A 20,936-nucleotide genomic window follows, 5' to 3' on the forward strand; every position below is an offset into this window, starting at 1 on the left:
GCGTAAACCTTGAACAATATTTCTTAGTTGGTATGTAAAGCCTAGTGCAGACGGGCTGCAAGAGTAGCTCATGGTGTATTGTCAGTGATATATAGGAATTTTTCTAGCAGGGATAAGGAGGTGATTATTCCCTTGTATAAGGCAATGGTCAGGCCACACCTAGAGTACTGTATACAGGCCTGGAGACCTAATTTCAAGAAGGATGTAGAGCCGCCTGGAACGAGTACAAAGAAGGGCAACAAGATTAGCGAATGGAACAACGGGGTGCTCTTACGAAGAAAGGCTTAAGTTTTGCGAATTACAGTGTCTGGAGACTAGGCATCAGCGAAGTGATCTGATAGAGGTGTACAAAGCCTTGAATGGTTTGAGCATGCTCAATGCTGATGGGATTCTTCCTCTTGCTCAGAATAATCACCTGAGAGGGCATAAATTCAAATTGAGGAAAGACAGATGTAGGATAGATGTGTGAAAATTTGCCTTTAGCGGGTGGTTGGTAGGTGGAACATCATCAGGCTATCAACATTATTGTCATCATTTAGGCTTACTTCCACGACATCCCTTGTCGTGGAAGTTGATAGCCTAAATAAGTTTAAGGCTCGGCTGGACAGGTATTTCGAACGAACAGAGGGGTGAAGTGGAAGTGGTTATTTTTTATTTATTTTTTTTACTTTAATTTTTTTGGTTGATGCTGCATAGCTTGCTTTCTTGCATCAAATGCCTATGCTAATGCTAAAAGATGGAAATGTGTTCCACCAATCAACTACCTGCTGGCTAATGGCAAATTTCTGCCCATCTATTCTACAACTGTCTTTCCTCAATTTGAATCTGTGCCCCCCTCAGGTTCTTAATCTGAGGAAGAATCCCATCAGCGTTCAGCTTGCTGAAGCCATTCAAGGCCTTATACACCTCAATCAGATCACCTCGCAGGTGCCTACTCTCCAGGCTCTGCAGTTTGCAGAACTTAAGCCTTTCTTGGTAAGAGCACCCCCTTTTGATGGTTAACTTGTTCTAATCCTGCAGCGTATGTCCCTTTCATGTACAAATTATCTCAAATTTTCTGGTACATTCTGCCATCTGTTAGCTGTCATCTCTTGGCTGTAATATACATATAAGGGGTCTTAAACTTTTTAATTCAACTACCACATCAACTAATATATTCAATCTTTGATAAATCAGAGGGCAGTTGAATAAAATTGTCTTAAAGCATGGTTTAAAATAGATGGCAACAGAAAAATAGCTTTGAAATTCAGATGACAAAGCATCTGTTGATCATACCTTTAATTGTCTAATTTAGACTTGCAAAGGCTTAAATTGTAATGGAATTCAGATGCAGAATTTGAAATTGAATCAAATAATACCTAAATAATGTAGAGAATCTTGCATCAAAATAGTAATGATGTGTTTTTTTTTTTTTTTTAAGAAACATTTCATTATTTCATTTTTTTTTTAACTTTCTTCATTTAATTCTGATTTGTTTTTTAAGTTTTACTCTAGTGTTGGGCGGAGAAGTCAAATAATAGCATGTTAATATTTTACAGCATATTTATGTATGTGTTTTGATTTTTTACAAAATTTCAGAATTCCTTGGAAAAATGGAATTCTGAAATTTTGTGCCTGGGTCCCTCAGAGTGAATTTTCATAGTTGTCTGGCAACTGAAAATTCACTCTGAGGGACCCACCCACTTGTGGCAGACTCACCACTGGATGAGTTAAGTGCATAATGGAAAATTATATTCCTTTGTCTACATTTTTTGTTTTCTGTTAACTACCTTTTACCTGTTTGTTGGCCTAATAAAAACTTGTATGCTTCAGTCTGTTGTAATTTGTCATCCTATTGTGATGTGCCGTCTGATTGTAAACATATGTTTCTCCTTACGGTATTATGCATTTCAAGTCTTAAACTTTTTGATACAACTACCAGATCAATTAATATATTCACCCATTTGATAAAATCAATGGGAAGTAGAATAAAATTGATTGTCTGAAGCTAAAAGTTGGATGTTGAAGGTCAATACAAAAAAAAATGGTTGTGTCTAAAAATCAAATGTTTCATTTTGTAATTATAAATGAAAGGAATGGCGTTGAACTAACTGGGTTTGCTACTTAGTGCATTGATCCCGTGGTGGAACTCTGCAACAAGGTACTTGATATTGCATTACTCCAGAGAAGTATATATATTAGTAAAGCCAAATGATGCAAGGAAGCAGACTTTTTCTGCTTCAGCCAAAAAAAAAAAAAAATTAAACAGAACAGAATATCCATACTTTCCACTTTACTAGGTCATCCAATTCTGCTTAAAACTTAGACTTGACTCACTGCCCATACATGAACTTCATGAAAAATAATCTTATGTTATTAGTTTAGATTTTATATTTGTGTTTCTTTTTTTTCAACCAAGAAGTCCGGTTTGCCTGCCTCCCTAAAATCCACTCATGCACACCTTCTCAATGGTAAGCCCACCCTGTTACATCACTTAGGTGGCAACGAACGTGTAGAGTCTATCTCTTCAAGATGCCTGATCAGCGTGAAGAGGAAAAGACCAAACCCTCCAGCATATGACAGCACGGCGAAACAAATGGCCCTCAGTCCCCAGTGGCTCTCACTCCCCCTCTTACGGCAGCGACAGGATCAGAGTGAAAGCAGAGGGTGCTTAGAATCTCTGGGTACGACCAGGCTGCCGTGCACGGAAACTGAACTTGCCCTGTTACAGTGTAAGATCGCTCATCTGTGAAGACAGGATTATTAGAGCTGGAAAAGGAATTAGAAAATGTGAATTGGAATATCATCGGTTTGGCTGAAACAAGAAGAAATAAATAACTTATAAGTTTATCAAGTGGAAACCTGCTGTACACCAATTTTTATGTTTGTTTCTTATTTGGTTTTTAGGAGCATTAGCAACTAAGGCCATATTGCCCCGGGGATATGCGGGGATAGCGGAAAGGTCATTCCCTGACCTTTCTGCATCCTCCGTATTTGGTGTTCACGGGTGAAAACCCCGGTCTAATCAAGAAGCGTTTGTTACACACTGCTGCTCCTGCCCACCTGGCTACGGAGGCACCCTGTACACCAATGAAAGGAGCGAAGGTGGAGTTGGCTTTCTGGTCCATAAAGATATGAAAAACAACATTTTGGAATTCAAAAGTACATCGCCAAGGGTGTCAAGACTAATACTCAGCATTTCTAAGAGGTAAAAGCTAAAGGTTATAAAGATTTATGCACCAACATCGAGCCATGATGATGAAGAGGTTGAAGAAATGTACACCAAAATTGAGAGTCTTCTAGATGAGCAGAAAACCCATTACACTATCATTATCGGGGACTTCACTGCTAAGGTTGGAAAATGAAAGAACAGTGCAGAAAGGGGAAACTATAGGAAATTTTGGAATTGGTGAAAGACTTGTAGAATTTGCAGAATCTCGAGGATTATTGGTAATGAACACTTTTTTTTTTTTCAAGAAAAGGTTGAACAGGAAGTGGACATGGAAGAGTCCGAATGGATTAACAACTAATGAAATCGACTTAATCCTCACTAACAGAAGATATATTGTGAATGATGTTACCGTCCTGAACAAGGTAGATGTGGAAGTGATCACAGAATGGTAAGATGCGCACTTGATATTGATGTAAGAAAAGAAAGGAAAAAAACTGACTCGAGTAAATAATATGAAGGTCTTTGAGATAACAGAAGAGGAGAAAAAGCAGTACGTACTGAAACTTAAGAACAAGTTTGAGCTTCTGCCGACTGCTCAGGACCAAGATATCAACAAGGAATATTACAACTTTCTGAAAGTGACAAAGCCCAAGAAACCTATAGGTAAAAAGAAATCCAAAGGAAAAAAAAAATAGTCAAGAAACACTTGTCATGATGAACTGAAGGCGACAAATGAAGAGCAAGATAAACACTGACAACGAGAAAATCGAGTATACTGAGTTATGCAAACCAATTAGAAAGAGACTCAGAGAGGATATAAGAAGGTTTAACACAAGAAAAGTAGAACAAGCATTAAGGGAAAACAAAGGATTTAAATCAGCAGCCATGAGCAGTAATACAGAAAGACAAATGATACTGAAACTGGAGAATAGCAATGGTGTACTTATAAATAGCAGAGAAGGCATAATTCAAATAGCAGAAGACTACTATAGAGAATTATACAAAGACCGAAGGAATGATGCCAGCAGTGGGGAAGATGGGTTGCAAATCAGTAACGCATATGACATACCCAATTTTCTTCCTAATGAGGTAGAACATGCATTGAAGAAAATGAAGAATCAGAAAACCCCTGGGGAAGATGAAGTTACTGTAGAATTGTTAAAATTGGGAGGAAGAGACGTGACACAAAAACTAGCAAGACTCATTAGAAAAGGTGTGACGCCTGAGGAGTGGAATAATGCAATCATAGTTTTGCTGCATTAGAAAAAAATAAATGAAATTGGAAATTATAGACTAATTAGCTTGTTATCCCACATCTACAAGTTGTTCACAAGGGGTCATTACGAACAGATTAGAAAGAATACTTGATGAGAATCAACCGAAACAGCAAGCTGGCTTTAGTTCTAAGGCCAGCTTGCTGTTTCGGTTGATTCAGTTAAATTCGGTTATGCCTTTTCGGTTAATCCACAAATGCCAGGCATTATGCCTGGCATTTGTGGATTATGAAAAGGCATTTTGACTCCATACAGCATAAGGCAATGTTTCGGGCACTGGAAAGACAAGGCATAGATACCTCATATATTATGATTTTTTTTTTTTTTTTTTTATGAAACCCCCAAACACGAAAGGTATCAAAACCTATAGTACTTAGTACCGTGCATGGGTTGAAGGAGAAGTATGGGGAGAGGGGTATGCCGGAAACTTTGCTCTAGAGAGTAAACATGGCTTTTACCACTTCAAGCCTCCAATAAGCAAAGTGGTGGTATTTCACCGGTTGATGAGAGTTATCTACCACCTAGTACTGCCTGGTAACATAGAGGGACGGCGTTCCTCCATGTAGTGTGAGCGCCACACCATATATATGCAAATGAATATAAAACACTATTATGCCTGGCATTTGTGGATTATGAAAAGGCATTTGACTCCATACAGCATAAGGCAGTGTTTCGGGCACTTGAAAGACAAGGCATAGATACCCCATATATTATGATTTTGAAGAAAATATATGAGAGTGCTACCTCCTTTATTAGACTAGACAAAGACAGTAGCAAATTTAAAATTGAGAAAGGAGTTCAACAAGGAGACAATATCTCCAAAGTTGTTTACTGCTGCCCTTGAGGTAGCTTTCAGAAGATCAGGCTGAATGTAGAGTACCTAAACCATTTACAATTTGCAGATGACATTGTGGTCATGAGCTATGATCCCAAAGAATTAGAGGAAAATCTTAATCAGTTATGCACAGTTAGTAAGGATTTTGGACTAAAGATGAATATGGCTAAAACAAAAGTAATGATGAACAAATATGCCACAGAAAGGGATAAAATATTTGAAGGAGCAGTAATTGAAAAGGTGGAGTCATGTACTTATCTGGGACAAGTTATTAGCTGTAATAACCCTAGGGGCTCACATCTGGTGAGTATGGGCTTGGCACACCGAGGGTCCTGAGCTGGATATCATCATTCTTCTCTTTCTTGGTGATTCCTTTCTACTTCTCTCTCTCTCTCTCTCTCTCTCTCTCTCTCTCTCGCTCAGGGTAATAGGAAATTTTTTTTTTTTTTTTGGCTGGTGCAGCATAAGCCTCAGGCTTCCTTGCACCATATGGCTATTATTAATAATAATAATAATAATAATGATAAATGGTTGGAAGTCAAGAGAAGAATAAATTTTGGATGGATAGCATTCAGGAAATATAGTCACATACTGAAGAGCAATATCTCAGTTTGTCTGAAACGTAAAATAATGAACCAATGTATACTACCCACTTATGGAAGTGAAACTTGGGCACTCACCAAAAGAATGGAAGAGAAGCTGAGAACGACACAGCGAAGAATGGAACAAATTATATTGGGAATGAGACTGTTAGATTAGAAGAGAAACACATGGATTAAGCAGCAAACTCAAGTAAACGATATTCTTATCAAAACTAAAGAACTAAAATGGTCTTGGGCAGGACATGTGGCTTGAAGACATGACAACATATGGACTAAGAAAATAACAGAATGGTACCCAAGAGGAGCTAAAGGAAAACCTGAAAGACAATGGCTTAGATGGATAGATGAAATTCATGAGTTTGTGGGTAGTAAATGGATGGCCACAAAACAGAAGGAACTTGAAAGTTGCTGGAGAGCCCTTCATCCTGCAGTAAATTGAAAATGACTGATGATGATGATGACAGATATCTTCACCTGTTCTTACTTAGTTATTCTAACATAGCCTGCATATTTACTTGTTCTGTGATGGCCCAAAACAATCTTGAAACCTGAAAACCTGATTATTATTTTAAGTGAAAACTGCTACCTACTGAAATTCTAGTTGAATGTTGAGTGTTAACACTAAAACACTCAACTAGAGTACTGTTGCTTTTAATAACCTTTTGTGTTTAGAGTTACATTTTTAAAAAAAAAAACATTAATTAAATTTATTAATGTTTAGGCCATGTGACATAAGAACTGATGAATTTCATAACATTTCATTCTTCTACATATGTCTACGAATTTTAATTTAGGCTGTCATAAAATTGGAAAGGTTAGACATTACAATGCAGAAAACAATGGAGATTTCTGAGCAGCCCATGCTTTGGGACCCAAGTCTGCCTCAAGGATGGGTTAGAAAAGTAGTTCAGAGAAAGTCCGGTAAATCTGCAGGAAAATATGATGTTTATATTTATAGGTAAGTGCTAGAAATCTTTAGTAGACATATCTAAATTTATTAGACCACATTACAATTTTTAGTTATGATCATGAGTATCGAAATGCAACTAAAGTCTTCTTGAGATCCAGCTGGCCCATGCATATAGTTTTTTTTTAAGAAATTCAAAGTACTTTAATGGTGTAAATGTTAGATATCATTGGGAGACACTGAAGTAGTGACGGCTGAATTTTTTTTTTTTTTTTTATTATTATTATTGCAAATTGCATTGAGAGAAAGACATTGTGGTTCACAAAGATTTAATGTGAGTAGTACTCCAGGGTGTCTCAGACATCCTTCCAGGTACAGGTATCTGAAAGATGGTACTTGTTGCACCTGGGAGTCTGAAATACTGATGCAACTGATATTCAGGTGACGCTTGAGTAAAGTGGACTGAATTTTGACAAAAAGTCTGGTCGTTCTGCTACAACTAAATCCTCTGCTTGTACCATCACATTGGTGGGACTGTTAGTAACCTTGGGTATAACCCAGTTACAGCAGTACTGAAAATGACAAATCAGGTGTGAACAAATGTAAGATAGGATCAAGGTGTGGCATCCACACTACACAGAGGAATGCCATCCCTTTGTGTTAGCAGATAATACTAGATGGTAGATGACTTCAACCTGTGCAATACCATCATTTTACTTATTGAAAGCTTGAAATGTGGTCTATGTTTAGTCTCTAGAGCAGGCCTGGGCAAACTTTTGTGCTGAAGGGCCACAATAGGAATTCAAAAAGAAGGCGGGCCGCACGTAAAATACTATTCTTAGAAATATATTTGCTATCATGAAGAAGAAATATAACATAAAAAATTATTCTCTAACAACCAAGAATTTAATGAGATGAATGGAACTGTTTTACATCTTTTAACATTTTTTTTAATTTCAGGTGTTAATTTTGTAGTTGAGATTCTTAAAACTGCTTGTAAATGTTCATCGGTGATGCTTGATCGTAAAGAATTTTTATTTAAATTCATGATGGAAAATGTTTGCATTGTAAAAGGCATAACATAAGTAAACTTTTTTCGAAAATACAATTACAGCTTGCGGGCCGCACAAAAATGTGCGGCGGGCCGCGTGTGGCCAGCGGGTCATGGTTTGTCCGGGCCTGCTCTAGAGCAAAGCTCCGGCAACCTGCAGTATTTTCCGTCGTGGAGCATGATTATTGTCCCTTGAGGTTATGATAAGCATCATGGCAAGATCCAGTCTTATATTTGAGGATACAGCTCTAAAACTGTGTTTGCATGCTGGCCAGTAGTTTCCACCAAACTGAACCTCTTGATAATCCCTAGAAGGCATCCAGATCAGATAGCGATTGGAGGGAGTCCGAGTAGTGGATATTCTGTGGGTCATTGTTGAGGCCAGGTTATGTCAAGGAGCTGGGTTTATTCTTTCTGTGTATATTCAAAAATTTCATTACTTCATACAACATGCCTTACATACCTTTTCTTACTACTAAATACTTCATGAATAGTCAAACTAATAGAACAAAGCTATCTGGAAAAATATATAAACCTCCCAAAGAGTTTCTCGTTCAGTTCACAAATACAAATACATGTGGTCTCAGTTCCAATCTCAGTGATGTCCATTTCCAATTAAAATCTGACAGAATCCCAATTATTATAATTAGGATTTTGTCAGAATTGTTGTAATGACAAACAACACAAGGTTGAGAATGGGCATGAGAGAAAGGTTCCCTTGGAGAAGATACCATCACCAAGTTGTGAACTGAGGTCCCTAGAGGACTGATCATTCACCTTAGCCGTGTGGTTGGAAGAGTTTTTTGTCAGAAAAAGATCAAGGATGTTGGCTGTATGGTTAGGATTGTCTGGTACCCTGGTTGGTAAATGAACAATCTGTGCAATGTTCATTAATAATTGCAAAAGACTCCGCATCTTTACCAGTTAGGTCCACATGACTAGAAAACAGAAGCCAGTTGGAGTTGTGAACATTAAAATCTCCAAGGAAAATTACCTCACTATTAAGCAAGTTGGAGTAGAGAAGGTCAAGTTTCAAAAAAAAATAAAATAAAAAGGAAATCAAACAGTTCAAAGTGATTAGTGCAGTTGGGAGGACAGTAGAGTCAAGGTCATTGTGACAGAATATGGTAGAGAAATTTTAAGCAGAAGAGATAAAGAGCAGATTCCAAATGACTAATTCTCTGACTGGGAATATCACAGCACATGTATGCCCAAGTACCACCTTTAAAGCGAAAAGAATCATGCAGCGAATAATTGGGACTGAAATGAGCAATGTAGTTGAATCAACCGATAATTGGGATCCTGTCAGTAAAAGTATATGGGGTTTGGCAGACTGTAAGTGGAAATGGACATCATTCAGATTGGAATTGAGACCATCTATATTTGTGAAATGAATGAGGAAGTGTTTGGGAGGGTGAGATCTTTTCTCTGATAAGTTTGTTCTATTAAAAGATCTAGACTCATTTTATGTTAAAGAATATTGCCATCTGTGACACTACAGTAGTCTCACTGCTAAAACAGAAAAGTATGAAATATTCTGTAACACAACCTAATTATTAGAACACTGAGACAAATTCTCTATCTCATGGCTAATTACATAAATTTATGTTAATTTGTATTATATAATATCAGTGTAGATACACCATAGTTAACCCATAAATTTGAACTAAGTATGTAGTGTAAAAGGCATCGTTTTAATAGTATCTCATATTGTGGGTGCCTTCACAACGAGATAGCTGGTATTGCACTACTTCAAATAAATAACACTTCTCTAGTAGAGAAGACTACTGTTATTTATTTTCAGAGGATACTACTACCCAGACGATCGTTTCGAAGCTAGTTAATTTGTATGTAATTTGTAAGTTGTTTGTAGAAATTGTAAAAGGATGCAAAAAAAAGGGGCAGGAGTGATCTATGGTTAAAAATTCCTAGAATAAGAGAATGTAATGTGCCTTTGTTTTCATTAATGTAATTATATTATAATATAAAATTATTACTGTTCATAAAATTCATTGCCTGGCGCTGAATGGAGTCAGATGTGCCCAACCTCAATGATACCATAGTTACACCTCTGTGTCAGCATATTTGACATGAAACATTTGGGATGGAACCAGACTGTGGTGAAAGAGAACTTAGTACATACGTTCCACCATCCCAAGGGATTGTGCCCTGTTCTTATAGTAAAAATCAGAAATAATGAAATAAACCTAAAAATGAATGAAAACAAATAAATATATGTCTGTCAAATAGAATAAATGTAAGGAAAACAAAAAATTAAAACAACTCAAGTCTAGAGTAGAGTTCTTGAGGCTGTCACAGACATTCTCTCAGGTATGCCAAGAGGGGCCTGCTACCTGGGAGTCAAAAACCCTGATGGAACTGATATTCAGATGATAGTCAAGTGGACTGAATTGCAGCAAATTCCAATCATTCAGTGACAGCCATATTTTAAGCAGATTTGCAATTTACTTGCACTTTCATGATAGTGGGACTGTTAATAACAATTGGTATAACCCCAAGTGCAAGTCTTGAAATACAGCACCAGATATATTGGAGGCGACCACTGAGGTGCGAAACAATGTAAGCAGAGGAGTCAATGTGTGGTGCCCAAAACACACGGAAGAATACTACCCCTTTGTGTTACAATGCAGTATTAGGTAGTAGATGACCGCCATTGTTTGGTGTTCAGAGCAAAGCTCTGGCATCTCCCCCCCCCCATCCTTTCCATTGTACGGTGGTTAATGTCTTCTGGCATTAGCATTAGTAGGCATGTGATGCAAGAAAGCAAGCTTATATAGCATCAGCCAAAAAAAAAAAAAAACCTTCCCATTTCACCCATCCATTCGTTCCAAATGTTTGTCTAGTTTTACCTTGAATTTATTTAGGCTATCAACTTCCACAATCACAGATGGAAGTTTGTTCCAGCAATCTACCTGCTGGCTAAAGGCAACCTTCCACACACCTGTTCGACAACTGTCTTTCCTCAATTTCAGTTTATGTTCCCCTCGAGTTTGTAATCTGAGGAAGAGGAAGAATCCCATCAGCATTGAGCCTGCTTAATCCATTCAAAGCTTTATACACCTCAATCAGATCACCTCGCAGGTACCAAGTTTCCAGATGCTGCAATTCGCAGAACTTTAGCCTTTCGTCATAAGAGCACCACCTTTGTTCCCCTCACCAGTCTTGTCAGCCTGCTCTGTACTCGTTCTAGCAACTCTACATCCTTCCTAAAATGAGGGTTCCAGACCTGTATGCAGTACTCAAAGTGTGGCCTGACCATTGCCTTATACAAGGGAATAATCACCTCCTTATCCCTGATCGCAAAATTCCTGTATATGATTGACAAGACCCCAGGTCTCTTTCATTCTCCACTACCCTAAGTGTAACACCACCCAGTTGGTACATATCTCTAGGGTTACTGCTACCCATATGCAGTACTTTGCATTTGTCAATATTAAACTTCAGTTGCCACTTCTTTGCCCATCTGCCCAGTTTTTCCAGATCCTGTTGCAGCAGCATACTGTCATTACTGTTATTAACAAATCTCTCAACCTTGGTGTTATCAGCAAACAACATTAATTTTGTTATACCTTCATCAATATCATTTGATATACCTTCATCGAGACCTTAAGGTTTGATTTGATTTTTTTTTTTTTTTTAGGAGCATTAGCAACTAAGGCCATATTGCTCCGGGAAATGCGGTGGTCATTCCCTGACCTTTCCGTATTTGGTGGTGACAGGCGCGAACCCCGGTCTAATCAAGAAGCGTGTGCTACGCACTGCTGCTCCTTCCCACCTGGCTACGGAGGCGCCTCGAGACCTTAAGGCAAGTTTAACTATATTACACTATGTGGAAAGTGCTAGTTGCTTTATGCCCGAAATTTTATGATTTAAATTGAACCTGGCAAACTTAAATTTCGGGCATAAAGCAACTAGTACTTGCCACATTGCGTAATATAGTTAAACTTGTATTAAGATCTGTGTATTCTGATAAATGAAAATACCTTTCCCAGGTTAGAAACTTTGTGACAAATTAAAAAATTATCTAAAAAAAAAGTAAAGTAAAATGCAGTCATTATCAACCCACTGCAGGATGGAAGCCTCCTCAACAATTCATGCTGAGGAAAAATGGACCATAATCTGCCACGCTGGTCCAATGCGGGTTGGCAGGTCGACCGTATTCAGCAGTCAGGGACTTGAACCCCGGTCTACTCAAAGAGCGGGTGCTACTGCACTCCCGCTCCTACCCACTCGGCTACGGAGGCCTTAAAAAATTATCTGCATCATAACAATTGGTCTGTATTGAAGATCTCAATAGGTTTGCGACATGAAGCACAGGCCTCAAAAATAAAAAACAGACACGATAAATAAATTGAATTCATTATCAGGAGGGTCAAAACACGTTCATTTGAATTCTAACACATTGTCGCGGGCTTGCAACCAAGTACATAAGATTTGGGTGACAATCCCCACAAACACACAACGTGCTACCACAGAATACGTCAACTAGTTCGCGAACACCCCCTTGCCCAACATTGAACAAACCGACATAGCAACAGGTTACAAATCTTTCCTCATGTACGCTATCACGGGACCAGATTTCACTTTTATCCAAAGGATTGTTATAATTTACCACAGCGAAATCTACCTAAAAAACAGTGCGTGATTGATATTGAATTTGGACTTCGTAATGTTCCACAAAAAGATTTATTTATTCAACAAGTTAACCAAGTGGTGAATAACAAAAGAAACGAGACTTCTTAAATTGAATACACATGACAGTTTAGCTTTGCGTGAACATTTTGGGAAAATAAAGACATTATTATACAGAGGACAGATAAAGAAGATACAGTTGTAATACTCAATAAACATGATTATATTAATAAGTTAGATTCAGTTGTTTCAGATTCCCTCACTTATCTTGAAGTAGACCCAGCACTATTTACCAATTTGGTCAATCAAATTGAAAAAATGATTACATTACTATGACTCAGTTAACACGTTCGCTGCCAGTCACATGCCAGTGTGTGATGGCGCAGCAGTATTGAAGAGCCAATCAGGCGTGTGATGTGACATTACCCAGTAGCCAATCAAGTGTGGGCGCGGGATTCGTTAGACGTTAGTATGAAGTTCTCAACTTCAGTTGGCATTGTGTTTCTGCTGTGTATAGTTGTTTTGGCATCAAGTCATCATCAGCCATTTTCAATCCACTGCAGGATGAAGGCCTCTCCAGCAACTTTCCAGTTCCTTCTGTTTTTAGCACTGGCCATCCATTTACTACCCACAAACTCATGAATTTCATCTATCCACCTCCGCCTTTGTCTTCCAGGTTTTTTTCTAGCTCCTCTTGGGTACTATTCTGTTATTTTCTTAGTCCATCTGTCATCATGTCTTCAAGCTATGTGTCCTGCCCAAGACCATTTTAGTTCTTTAGTTTTGATAAGAATGTCTTTTACTTAAGTTTGCTGCCTAATCCATGTTTCTCTTCTTATCTAACAGTCTGATTCCCAGTATAATTCGTTCCATTCTTCGCTGTGTCATTCTCAGCTTCTCTTCCATTCTTTTGGTGAGTGCCCAAGTTTCACTTCCATGTCATGGTGGGGAGTATACATTGGTTCATTATTTTACGTTTCAGACAAACTGGGATATCGCTCTTCAGTATGTGACTATATTTCCTGAATGCTATCCATCCAAAATTTATTCTTCTCTTGACTCCAACCATTTATCATTATTACAGCTAATAACTTGTCCCAGATAAGTATATGACTCCACCTTTTCATTACTGCTCCTTCAATCATTATTTCCCTTTCTGTGGCATACTTGTTCATCATTACTTTTGTTTTAGCCATATTCATTTTCAGTCCAAAATCCTTACTAACTGTGCATAACTGATTAAGATTTTCCTTTAATTCTTTGGGATCGTGGCTTATGACCACAATGTCATCTGCAAATCGTAAATGGTTTAGGTACTCTCCGTTCACATTGACTCCTTTCTGCAACCAGTCTAATCTTCTGAAAGCTTCCTCAAGGGCAGCAGTAAACAGCTTCGGAGATATTGTGTCTCCTTATCGAACTCCTTTCTCGATTTTAAATTTGCTACTGTCTTTGTCTAGTCTAATAAAGGAGGTAGCACTCTCATATTTTCTTCAAAATCATAATATGTGGGGTATCTATACCTTGTCTTTCCAGTGCCCGAAATATTGCCTTATGCTGTATGGAGTCAAATGCCTTTTCATAATCCACAAATGCCAGGCATAATGGTGTTTTATATTCATTTGCTTTCTCCATTAGCTGTGACATTACGTGAAGGTGATCCATGGTTGAGAATCCGGTCCTAAAGCCAGCTTGCTCTTTCAGTTGATTCTCATCAAGTATTCTTTCTAATCTGTTAGTAATGACCCTTGTGAACAACTTGTAGATGTGGGATAACAAGCTAATTGGTCTATAATTTCTGATTTATCTCCTTTCTTATGCAGTAAAACTATGATTGCATTATTCCACTGCTTAGGCAACATACCTTTTCTGATGCACTTTGTGAAGGGCCTTGCCAGTTTTTGTGTTATGTCTGTTCCTCCCAATTTAGCAACTCTACAGTAACTTCATCTTCCCCCGGGGTTTTCTGATTCTTCATTTTCTTCAATGCATGTTCTACCTCATCAGGAAGAATATCGGGTATGTGGTATATGTTGCTAATTTGCAATCCATCTTCCACACTGCTGGCATCATTCTCTCGCTCCTTGTATAATTCTCTATAGTAGTCTTCTGCTATTTGAATTATGCCTTCTCTTCTGTTTATAAGTACACTATCGCTATTCAATTTCAGTATCATTTGTCTTTGTGTATTACTGCTCATGGCTGCTGATTTAAATCCTTTGTTTTCCCTTAATGCTTGTTCTACTTTTCTTGTGTTAAATCTTCTTATGTCCTCTCTGAGTCTCTTTCTAATGGCTTTGCATAACTCAGTAGACTCAATTTTTTCCTTGTCAATGTTTATCTTGCTCTTCCATTTTTTGCCTTCGGTTCATCATAACAAGTGTTTCTTGACTTATTTTTTCTTCTTTGGATTTCTTGGGCTTTATCACTTTCAGAAAGTTGTAATATTCCTCCTCGATATCTTGGTCCTGAGCAGTCTGCAGAAGCTCAAACTTGTTCTTAAGTTCCAGTACATACTGCTTTTTCTCCTCCGCTGTTACCTCAAAGACCTTTATATTATTTACTCGAGTAAGTTTTTTCCTTTCCTTTCCTACATCTATATCAAGTGTACATACATCTTACCATTCTGTGATCACTTCCAACATTTACTTTATTCAGGACGGTAACATCATTCACAATATATCTTCTGTTAGTGAGGATGAAGTCGATTTCATTAGTTGTTAATCCATTTGGACTTTTCTACGTCCACTTTCTGTTCACCCTTTTCTTGAAAAAAGTGTTCATTACTGACAATCCTTGAGATTCTGAAAATTCCACAAGTCTTTCGCCTCTTTCATTTCTTTCACCAATTCCAAAATTTCCTATAGTTCCCCTTTCTGTGTTTTGTCTTTTTCCAACTTTAGCATCGAAGTCCCCCATAATAATAGTGTAGTGTGCTTTCTGCTCCTCTAGAAGACTTTCAATTTGTGTGTACATTTCTTCAACCTCTTCATCATCATGGCTTGATGTTGGTGCATAAATCATTATAACCTTTAGCTTGTACCTCTTAGAAATCTTGAGTATTAGTCTTGACAACCTTGGTGATGTACTTTTGAATTCCAAAGTGTTATTTTTAAAATGGTTATGGACCAGAAACCCAACTCCACCTTCACTCCTTTCACTGTTTCCATTGGTGTACAGCAGATTTCCACTTGATAAATTTATAAGTGATTCATTTCTTCTTCTTGTTTCAGCCAAACCAATGATATTCCAATTCACATTTTCTAATTCCTTTTCCAGCTCTAATACCTGTCTTCACAGATGAGTGATCTTACGTTATAACAGGCCAAGTTCAGTTTCCATGCATCGCAGCCTGGTCGTAACCAGAGATTCTTACCACCCTCTGCTTCTCCTCTGATCCTCTCACTGCTGTAAGAGGGGGAGTGAAAGCTGCTGGGGACTGAGGGCCATTTGTTTTGTCGTGCTGTCAAATGCTGGAGGGTTTGGTCTTTTCTTCTTCACACTGACCAGGCATCTTGAAGAGAACCACTCTACACGTTTGCTGCCACCTAGGTGACGTAACAGGGTTTACCATCGGGAAGGTGTGCTTGAATGGATTTTAGGGGTGCAGGCCAACCGGACTTCTCCTAAATCTTCTGTAATGGAGAGATATTGGATCCATCAGTGTTTTAGGCTGAGTGTCTGATAACACACAGGATACCTGTTCCCCTCTAAGCCCCTTAAGGCATGAAGTAAAGGGTATAACTATATGTAGTTGTATGTGGTGTTGAACATTTTGTTACGTGACTTGCGGAAAAGCCTGTAATATGAGTTGTGCAGATGATAGTTTAGCAGGCCCGTCGTGCCCAAAAAGAAGAAAATTGCAGTATAAAAAATCCCTTACAGATGAAGAAATTGCAAAAATGTTGGAAGAGTTATCTGAGTATATCCCAGTGACATCAGTTATGACGAAGATTTTATCTGTCCAAAGGACGCTACGGATTTGGAAGAGGCTACACTTCCACAACAGGATTCCGTTGAGTTGGAAAACGTCATGTGGGAAAATGACGTAACATCGATGAAACAGTTTCGTTTTACAAATTCCGAGTCTTTGCTGCAACCCGTGTCAGGTGATAATTCTATAGATTACTTTTGTCATTTATTGACCAACAATATCTTGGATGAAATAATTACACAAACAAATGTTTATGCTCGTGAAATACTTCTTCCCCGAGAAAATAAAGAACATTCTCGAATAAATGCATGGAAGGACACCACTAGAGATGAAATGCTGGTATTTTTTGGATTGATTTTACATATGGGAACCATTTGAACTGAACCGCATACAAGATTATTGGAAATCAGATAAATTGTTCGGATCAACAGTTTATCATCAGCATGTGTTTGCAGATAACATGAGCAGGAATCGTTTCTTATTATTACTGCGGACCTTGAGGAGGTATGTCCACAGGATCGCCTATATAAAATTTGAAAAATGGTGAGTCTGTTCAATGCACGAATGTCGGAAATATATTATCCAGGACGTGAGATTAGCTTAGATGAGTCTATGATGTTGTGGCATGGAAGGCTTGTTTTTCAACAGTACATTCAAAACAAACGCCCATAAGTACAGCATTAAGTTATATATGATCACAATGCCTACTGGCATGGTTATGAAATTTCAAGTATATACCGGTATGTTGGATGATTCTGGTGGAAAAGGACATGCACAAAAAGTCATTGTGAACTTACTTGATGGGATGTTAGATGTCGGGCATAGAATATTTATGGACAATTATCACAATAGCTATGAACTCGTTAAGTGTCTCACTGACAGACAGACCCATTGTACTGGGACAATCAGAAGTAATAGGAAAACATTTCCAAAAGAGGTTAGAGAAAAAAAGCTGAAGAAAGGGGAAACTTTATCAAGGTGTGCCCATGGTGTAATGATTGCCAAGTGGAAGGACAGAAGAGATGTCAGTTACATATCTACAGAATACCAAAATGATATGGTGGAAATGCAGAACAAATGAGGCGAACTGAAATCAAAATCATTGCCTATAATTGAATATAATAGGTTTATGTCAGGCCTTGAGAAGCAAGATCAAATGCTTGCCTATTATCCTTGCGAAAGGAAAACCATTAGGTGGCGTACAAAAATATTTATGCATATTTTACAACTAATGATGATGAATGCATGCCATATCTATACTAAATATTCACATAACAAAATGCAACTTTATGACTTCCGGTTATCAGTGATCAGATCTTTATTGAAACAGCCATCTGATCTCCCTCATACTGTGCATGATGTACCTGACTGGAATATGTGCTCAAACCGCGGGAAGAAAGAAAAGGTGGAAAGATATTGAGGAAGCAATGCAAACGTTGCTATTCCGAAGGGAAACGTAAGGATACAATCTATATCTGGAGTGTTTGTGAAGGATCACCCGGCTATTGCTTAGATTGTGCAAACATTATACATAAGTAACATTCTCTCACATAGTATTTGTATAATCTGTATTGGTTTGGTATGAAATAATATGTATTTCTTAATGTTACCATGTTTTTTGTTTTATTATTTACATACTATTATTTATATTATTATGTTTTTGTGTCACGTGCTGGCACGTGAATCTCAAAATCTTTTGGAAACTGCTTATACGACACTTGAATATTGATATGGTATACCTAACAATCCCTTATTACCAATTTTCAAGCTTTTTCATTATGGAAACACAGTCGGCTTCTGGCGACAGTCTTCTCCTTCTATGGCGTGCTATTGATGATAGCATTCTGACTCGTGACCAGCAGCGAACGTGTTAAAGGAATTGAAGGCCAGAACATACAATATTTCTGCACTTTTCGGTCAGGTAAAATTACACAAGACCGGATTTCCTATTCGGCCTATTGTTTCCTACAGAAACTTGGCATTTTCATCCTTGGCCACACGTGTATATAGCATTATAAAACCCTTTAGACAGGCTATACAATTTGGGATTAAGAACTACGATACACTATTTAATAACCTTAAGGACTGTAGACTTGGTGATAATGATAATTTATTCTCACTAGATGTTACTTCGTTATATACGAATGTAAACGTTGAATACACATTAGATATTATTTGGGATATGTTAAATAATACCGATTAATTATACAAAACTTCCTATTAAAGAAATTTTTCACTTAAACTCTTAGTTGAGGCCAACTAAGAGGCAATGCAAAGTATGCAAACAAATTTTTGGTTTGCCGATGGGATTGAGCATATACGTCTGAAGCCTTTTCTACCTCATATCACATATTATGGGAGGTATTTAGATGATGTTCTAGTTATTACTGATAGTAGTACTATCCAAGACACTTTACATTTGTTTAATAATATTCATTCGGAACTCGTTTAAAATCCAATTTAACATCTATCGAAAACCTACAAACACCGTTATGCTTCTGCATTACAAAAGTTGTCACCCATTCTCCTACAGGAGATCTATTATCTTTAATCAATTTCTAAATGCCTGTAAATATTCAATGACGGAATCTGCTTTCGGCTCAGAAATACAAATATTAACCAACAGATTCTTAAACAGGGGTTATCCCCTTGCTACAATAAACCGAATTAGAGTATAAGCTAGGGATAGGATAAAAAATACTACATCAGCCAAAAATCGTAATATTAAAAAAATAATAATAATAAAAGATAAAATTTATTTCTGTTCCGTATGTTGAACAGTAGCACAAACAGCTTAACAGATTCTTTAAATATACTGAATTTAAAATTGTGTAGTTTCTGTATTGGCCAGGCCTGGATTCCGGTATTCGGTAAATCAACACGTCCCCAGTTTGTGCTTCTTGTTTAGCAGTATCAGAATTAGCCTTTCATGCCGTTAACAAAAACATACTTTTTTATTTAACGAGGCCAAAATACTTAATGTCCAATGTAATTATACCAGACTATTAATTGCAGAAACTGTTGAAATTAAATTACATGAGAATTCTGTTAATGTTCACTGGCCATTTGTAATCTCCAATCCATGGGCTTTTACGTAAAAAGTGCATATGTGAAGACAAATAATTCCTATTTAAGTGTCACACTCGCCCCTATTTGGTAATTTTCATTCCTGTGGTCACGAAATACGGTCAAAGTGTCGTCAGCTTCAGGAAGGGAAAAATCGTTTTTGCAGTTTTTTTTTGTTAAATTTCTTTTAATCAATTTAATTTTTAATTGCATTAGATAGATTTTTATTGTGTCACAATTGTTTTTTAATTATTTATTTTTTACTGTAATGTAAGATTTTCGATTTTTTTTTTTTCGTTTTAATTGTGGAGAGTATCATATGGAAGTGTTCTATGTATTATATTGAGGTAAAATTCTTATTATTTTACAAATATTGATATCAACATAACTTATTGAGCATTACAAGTCTGGTTCATACTATCAAAAGAAATTAGTGTAGATATATATATAGTTACTGCTTGTTTTCTAAACTTAATTAATTTTCATGGTTTTTACACTTCATTCCTCTTCTGTGTATCTTTACAGTTTTATTTCTTTGATACTATTATTTTTATATGTATAGGTGCTCATACATGTATGTATATATTTGTAATATGTAGTACCTCCTTTACAAAAAAAAAAATAATAAATAAATAAAATAAAATGAGTATAATTATTAATTGTATATTTTATTCTCTTTTAGCCCTGAAGGAAAGAAGTTTAGATCAAAAACAGAGATTGCTTTGCATTTTTCCCGGATTACAACTGATCTAAAAGCAGAGGACTTTGACTTCACTGTTCGAGGTAAAGGAAGTGAATGTGCTCATAACACGGCAAAAAAAAGCTTGCAAAAGATTGAAAAAAGGAATGTTAGGGAAAAGCGGAAAACATCTGGTGCATCCTGCTTTTCTTCACAAAGATCAGGTTCAACAAAGAAAGGCCATAAGAAATTAGTTGTTAAGCTGCCTTTTACTTCTCCAAAAAAACGTATTCTTTCCAACTATCAGCAGCAAAGTAAATCCGAGGAAGAAACTGTGACAGAAACCGGATCTGAAAGGAAGATTGAACAGACACTACATAATCAGAAGTCGGTGAGAAAAGAAAGATCTTTGAAAGATGAAAAATTTTCTAAAAAAAAAAAAAGCAAAAACAAATAGGGATTTTAATTATTTTTTAATTACTATGTTTTCCCCTTTTTACTTTTATAACCAGTGCAATGTAAATAGATCAAAAAATGCATCCTTACTGGTGTTGGACAAGTTTTAAATATATACAAAGTATAGCTGTATTTATACTCATTGCTTTGTTTCTTTTTTCATTCTTTTAAACTTTTTTTTAATTTCTTTACTTATTTGAATTTATCATGTGCGTGTGCATGCAGGGGTTAAATACAAAACTGCTATATGAAATTTGTATTAGCTGAGTACTGATTCAGTACTTACAAGTGTGTGTGCGTGCATGCATGCCCGCGATGCCGTTGTTAC

The 20,936-nt window shown here is 37.1% G+C and overlaps 1 protein-coding gene across 1 annotated transcript in view; it reads left to right on the top strand.

Moving 5' to 3' along the window:
- Positions 1 to 20,659, top strand: part of LOC150090471 (uncharacterized) — a 71,160-nt gene extending 50,501 nt beyond the window's left edge. The window contains exons 3-4 of the mRNA XM_090369146.1: positions 6,657 to 6,820; positions 20,156 to 20,659. Of these exons, the coding sequence (XP_090225272.1) occupies positions 6,657 to 6,820; positions 20,156 to 20,609 (618 nt within the window). The 3' untranslated portion in view covers positions 20,610 to 20,659. The remainder of the gene's footprint in view (positions 1 to 6,656; positions 6,821 to 20,155) is intronic.
- Positions 20,660 to 20,936: the final 277 nt, after the last annotated feature.

Source organism: Mastigoproctus giganteus, chromosome 2, assembly GCF_048544385.1.
Source record: "Mastigoproctus giganteus isolate SK-2022 chromosome 2, ASM4854438v1, whole genome shotgun sequence".
NCBI classification, from domain to species: domain Eukaryota; kingdom Metazoa; phylum Arthropoda; class Arachnida; order Uropygi; family Thelyphonidae; genus Mastigoproctus; species Mastigoproctus giganteus.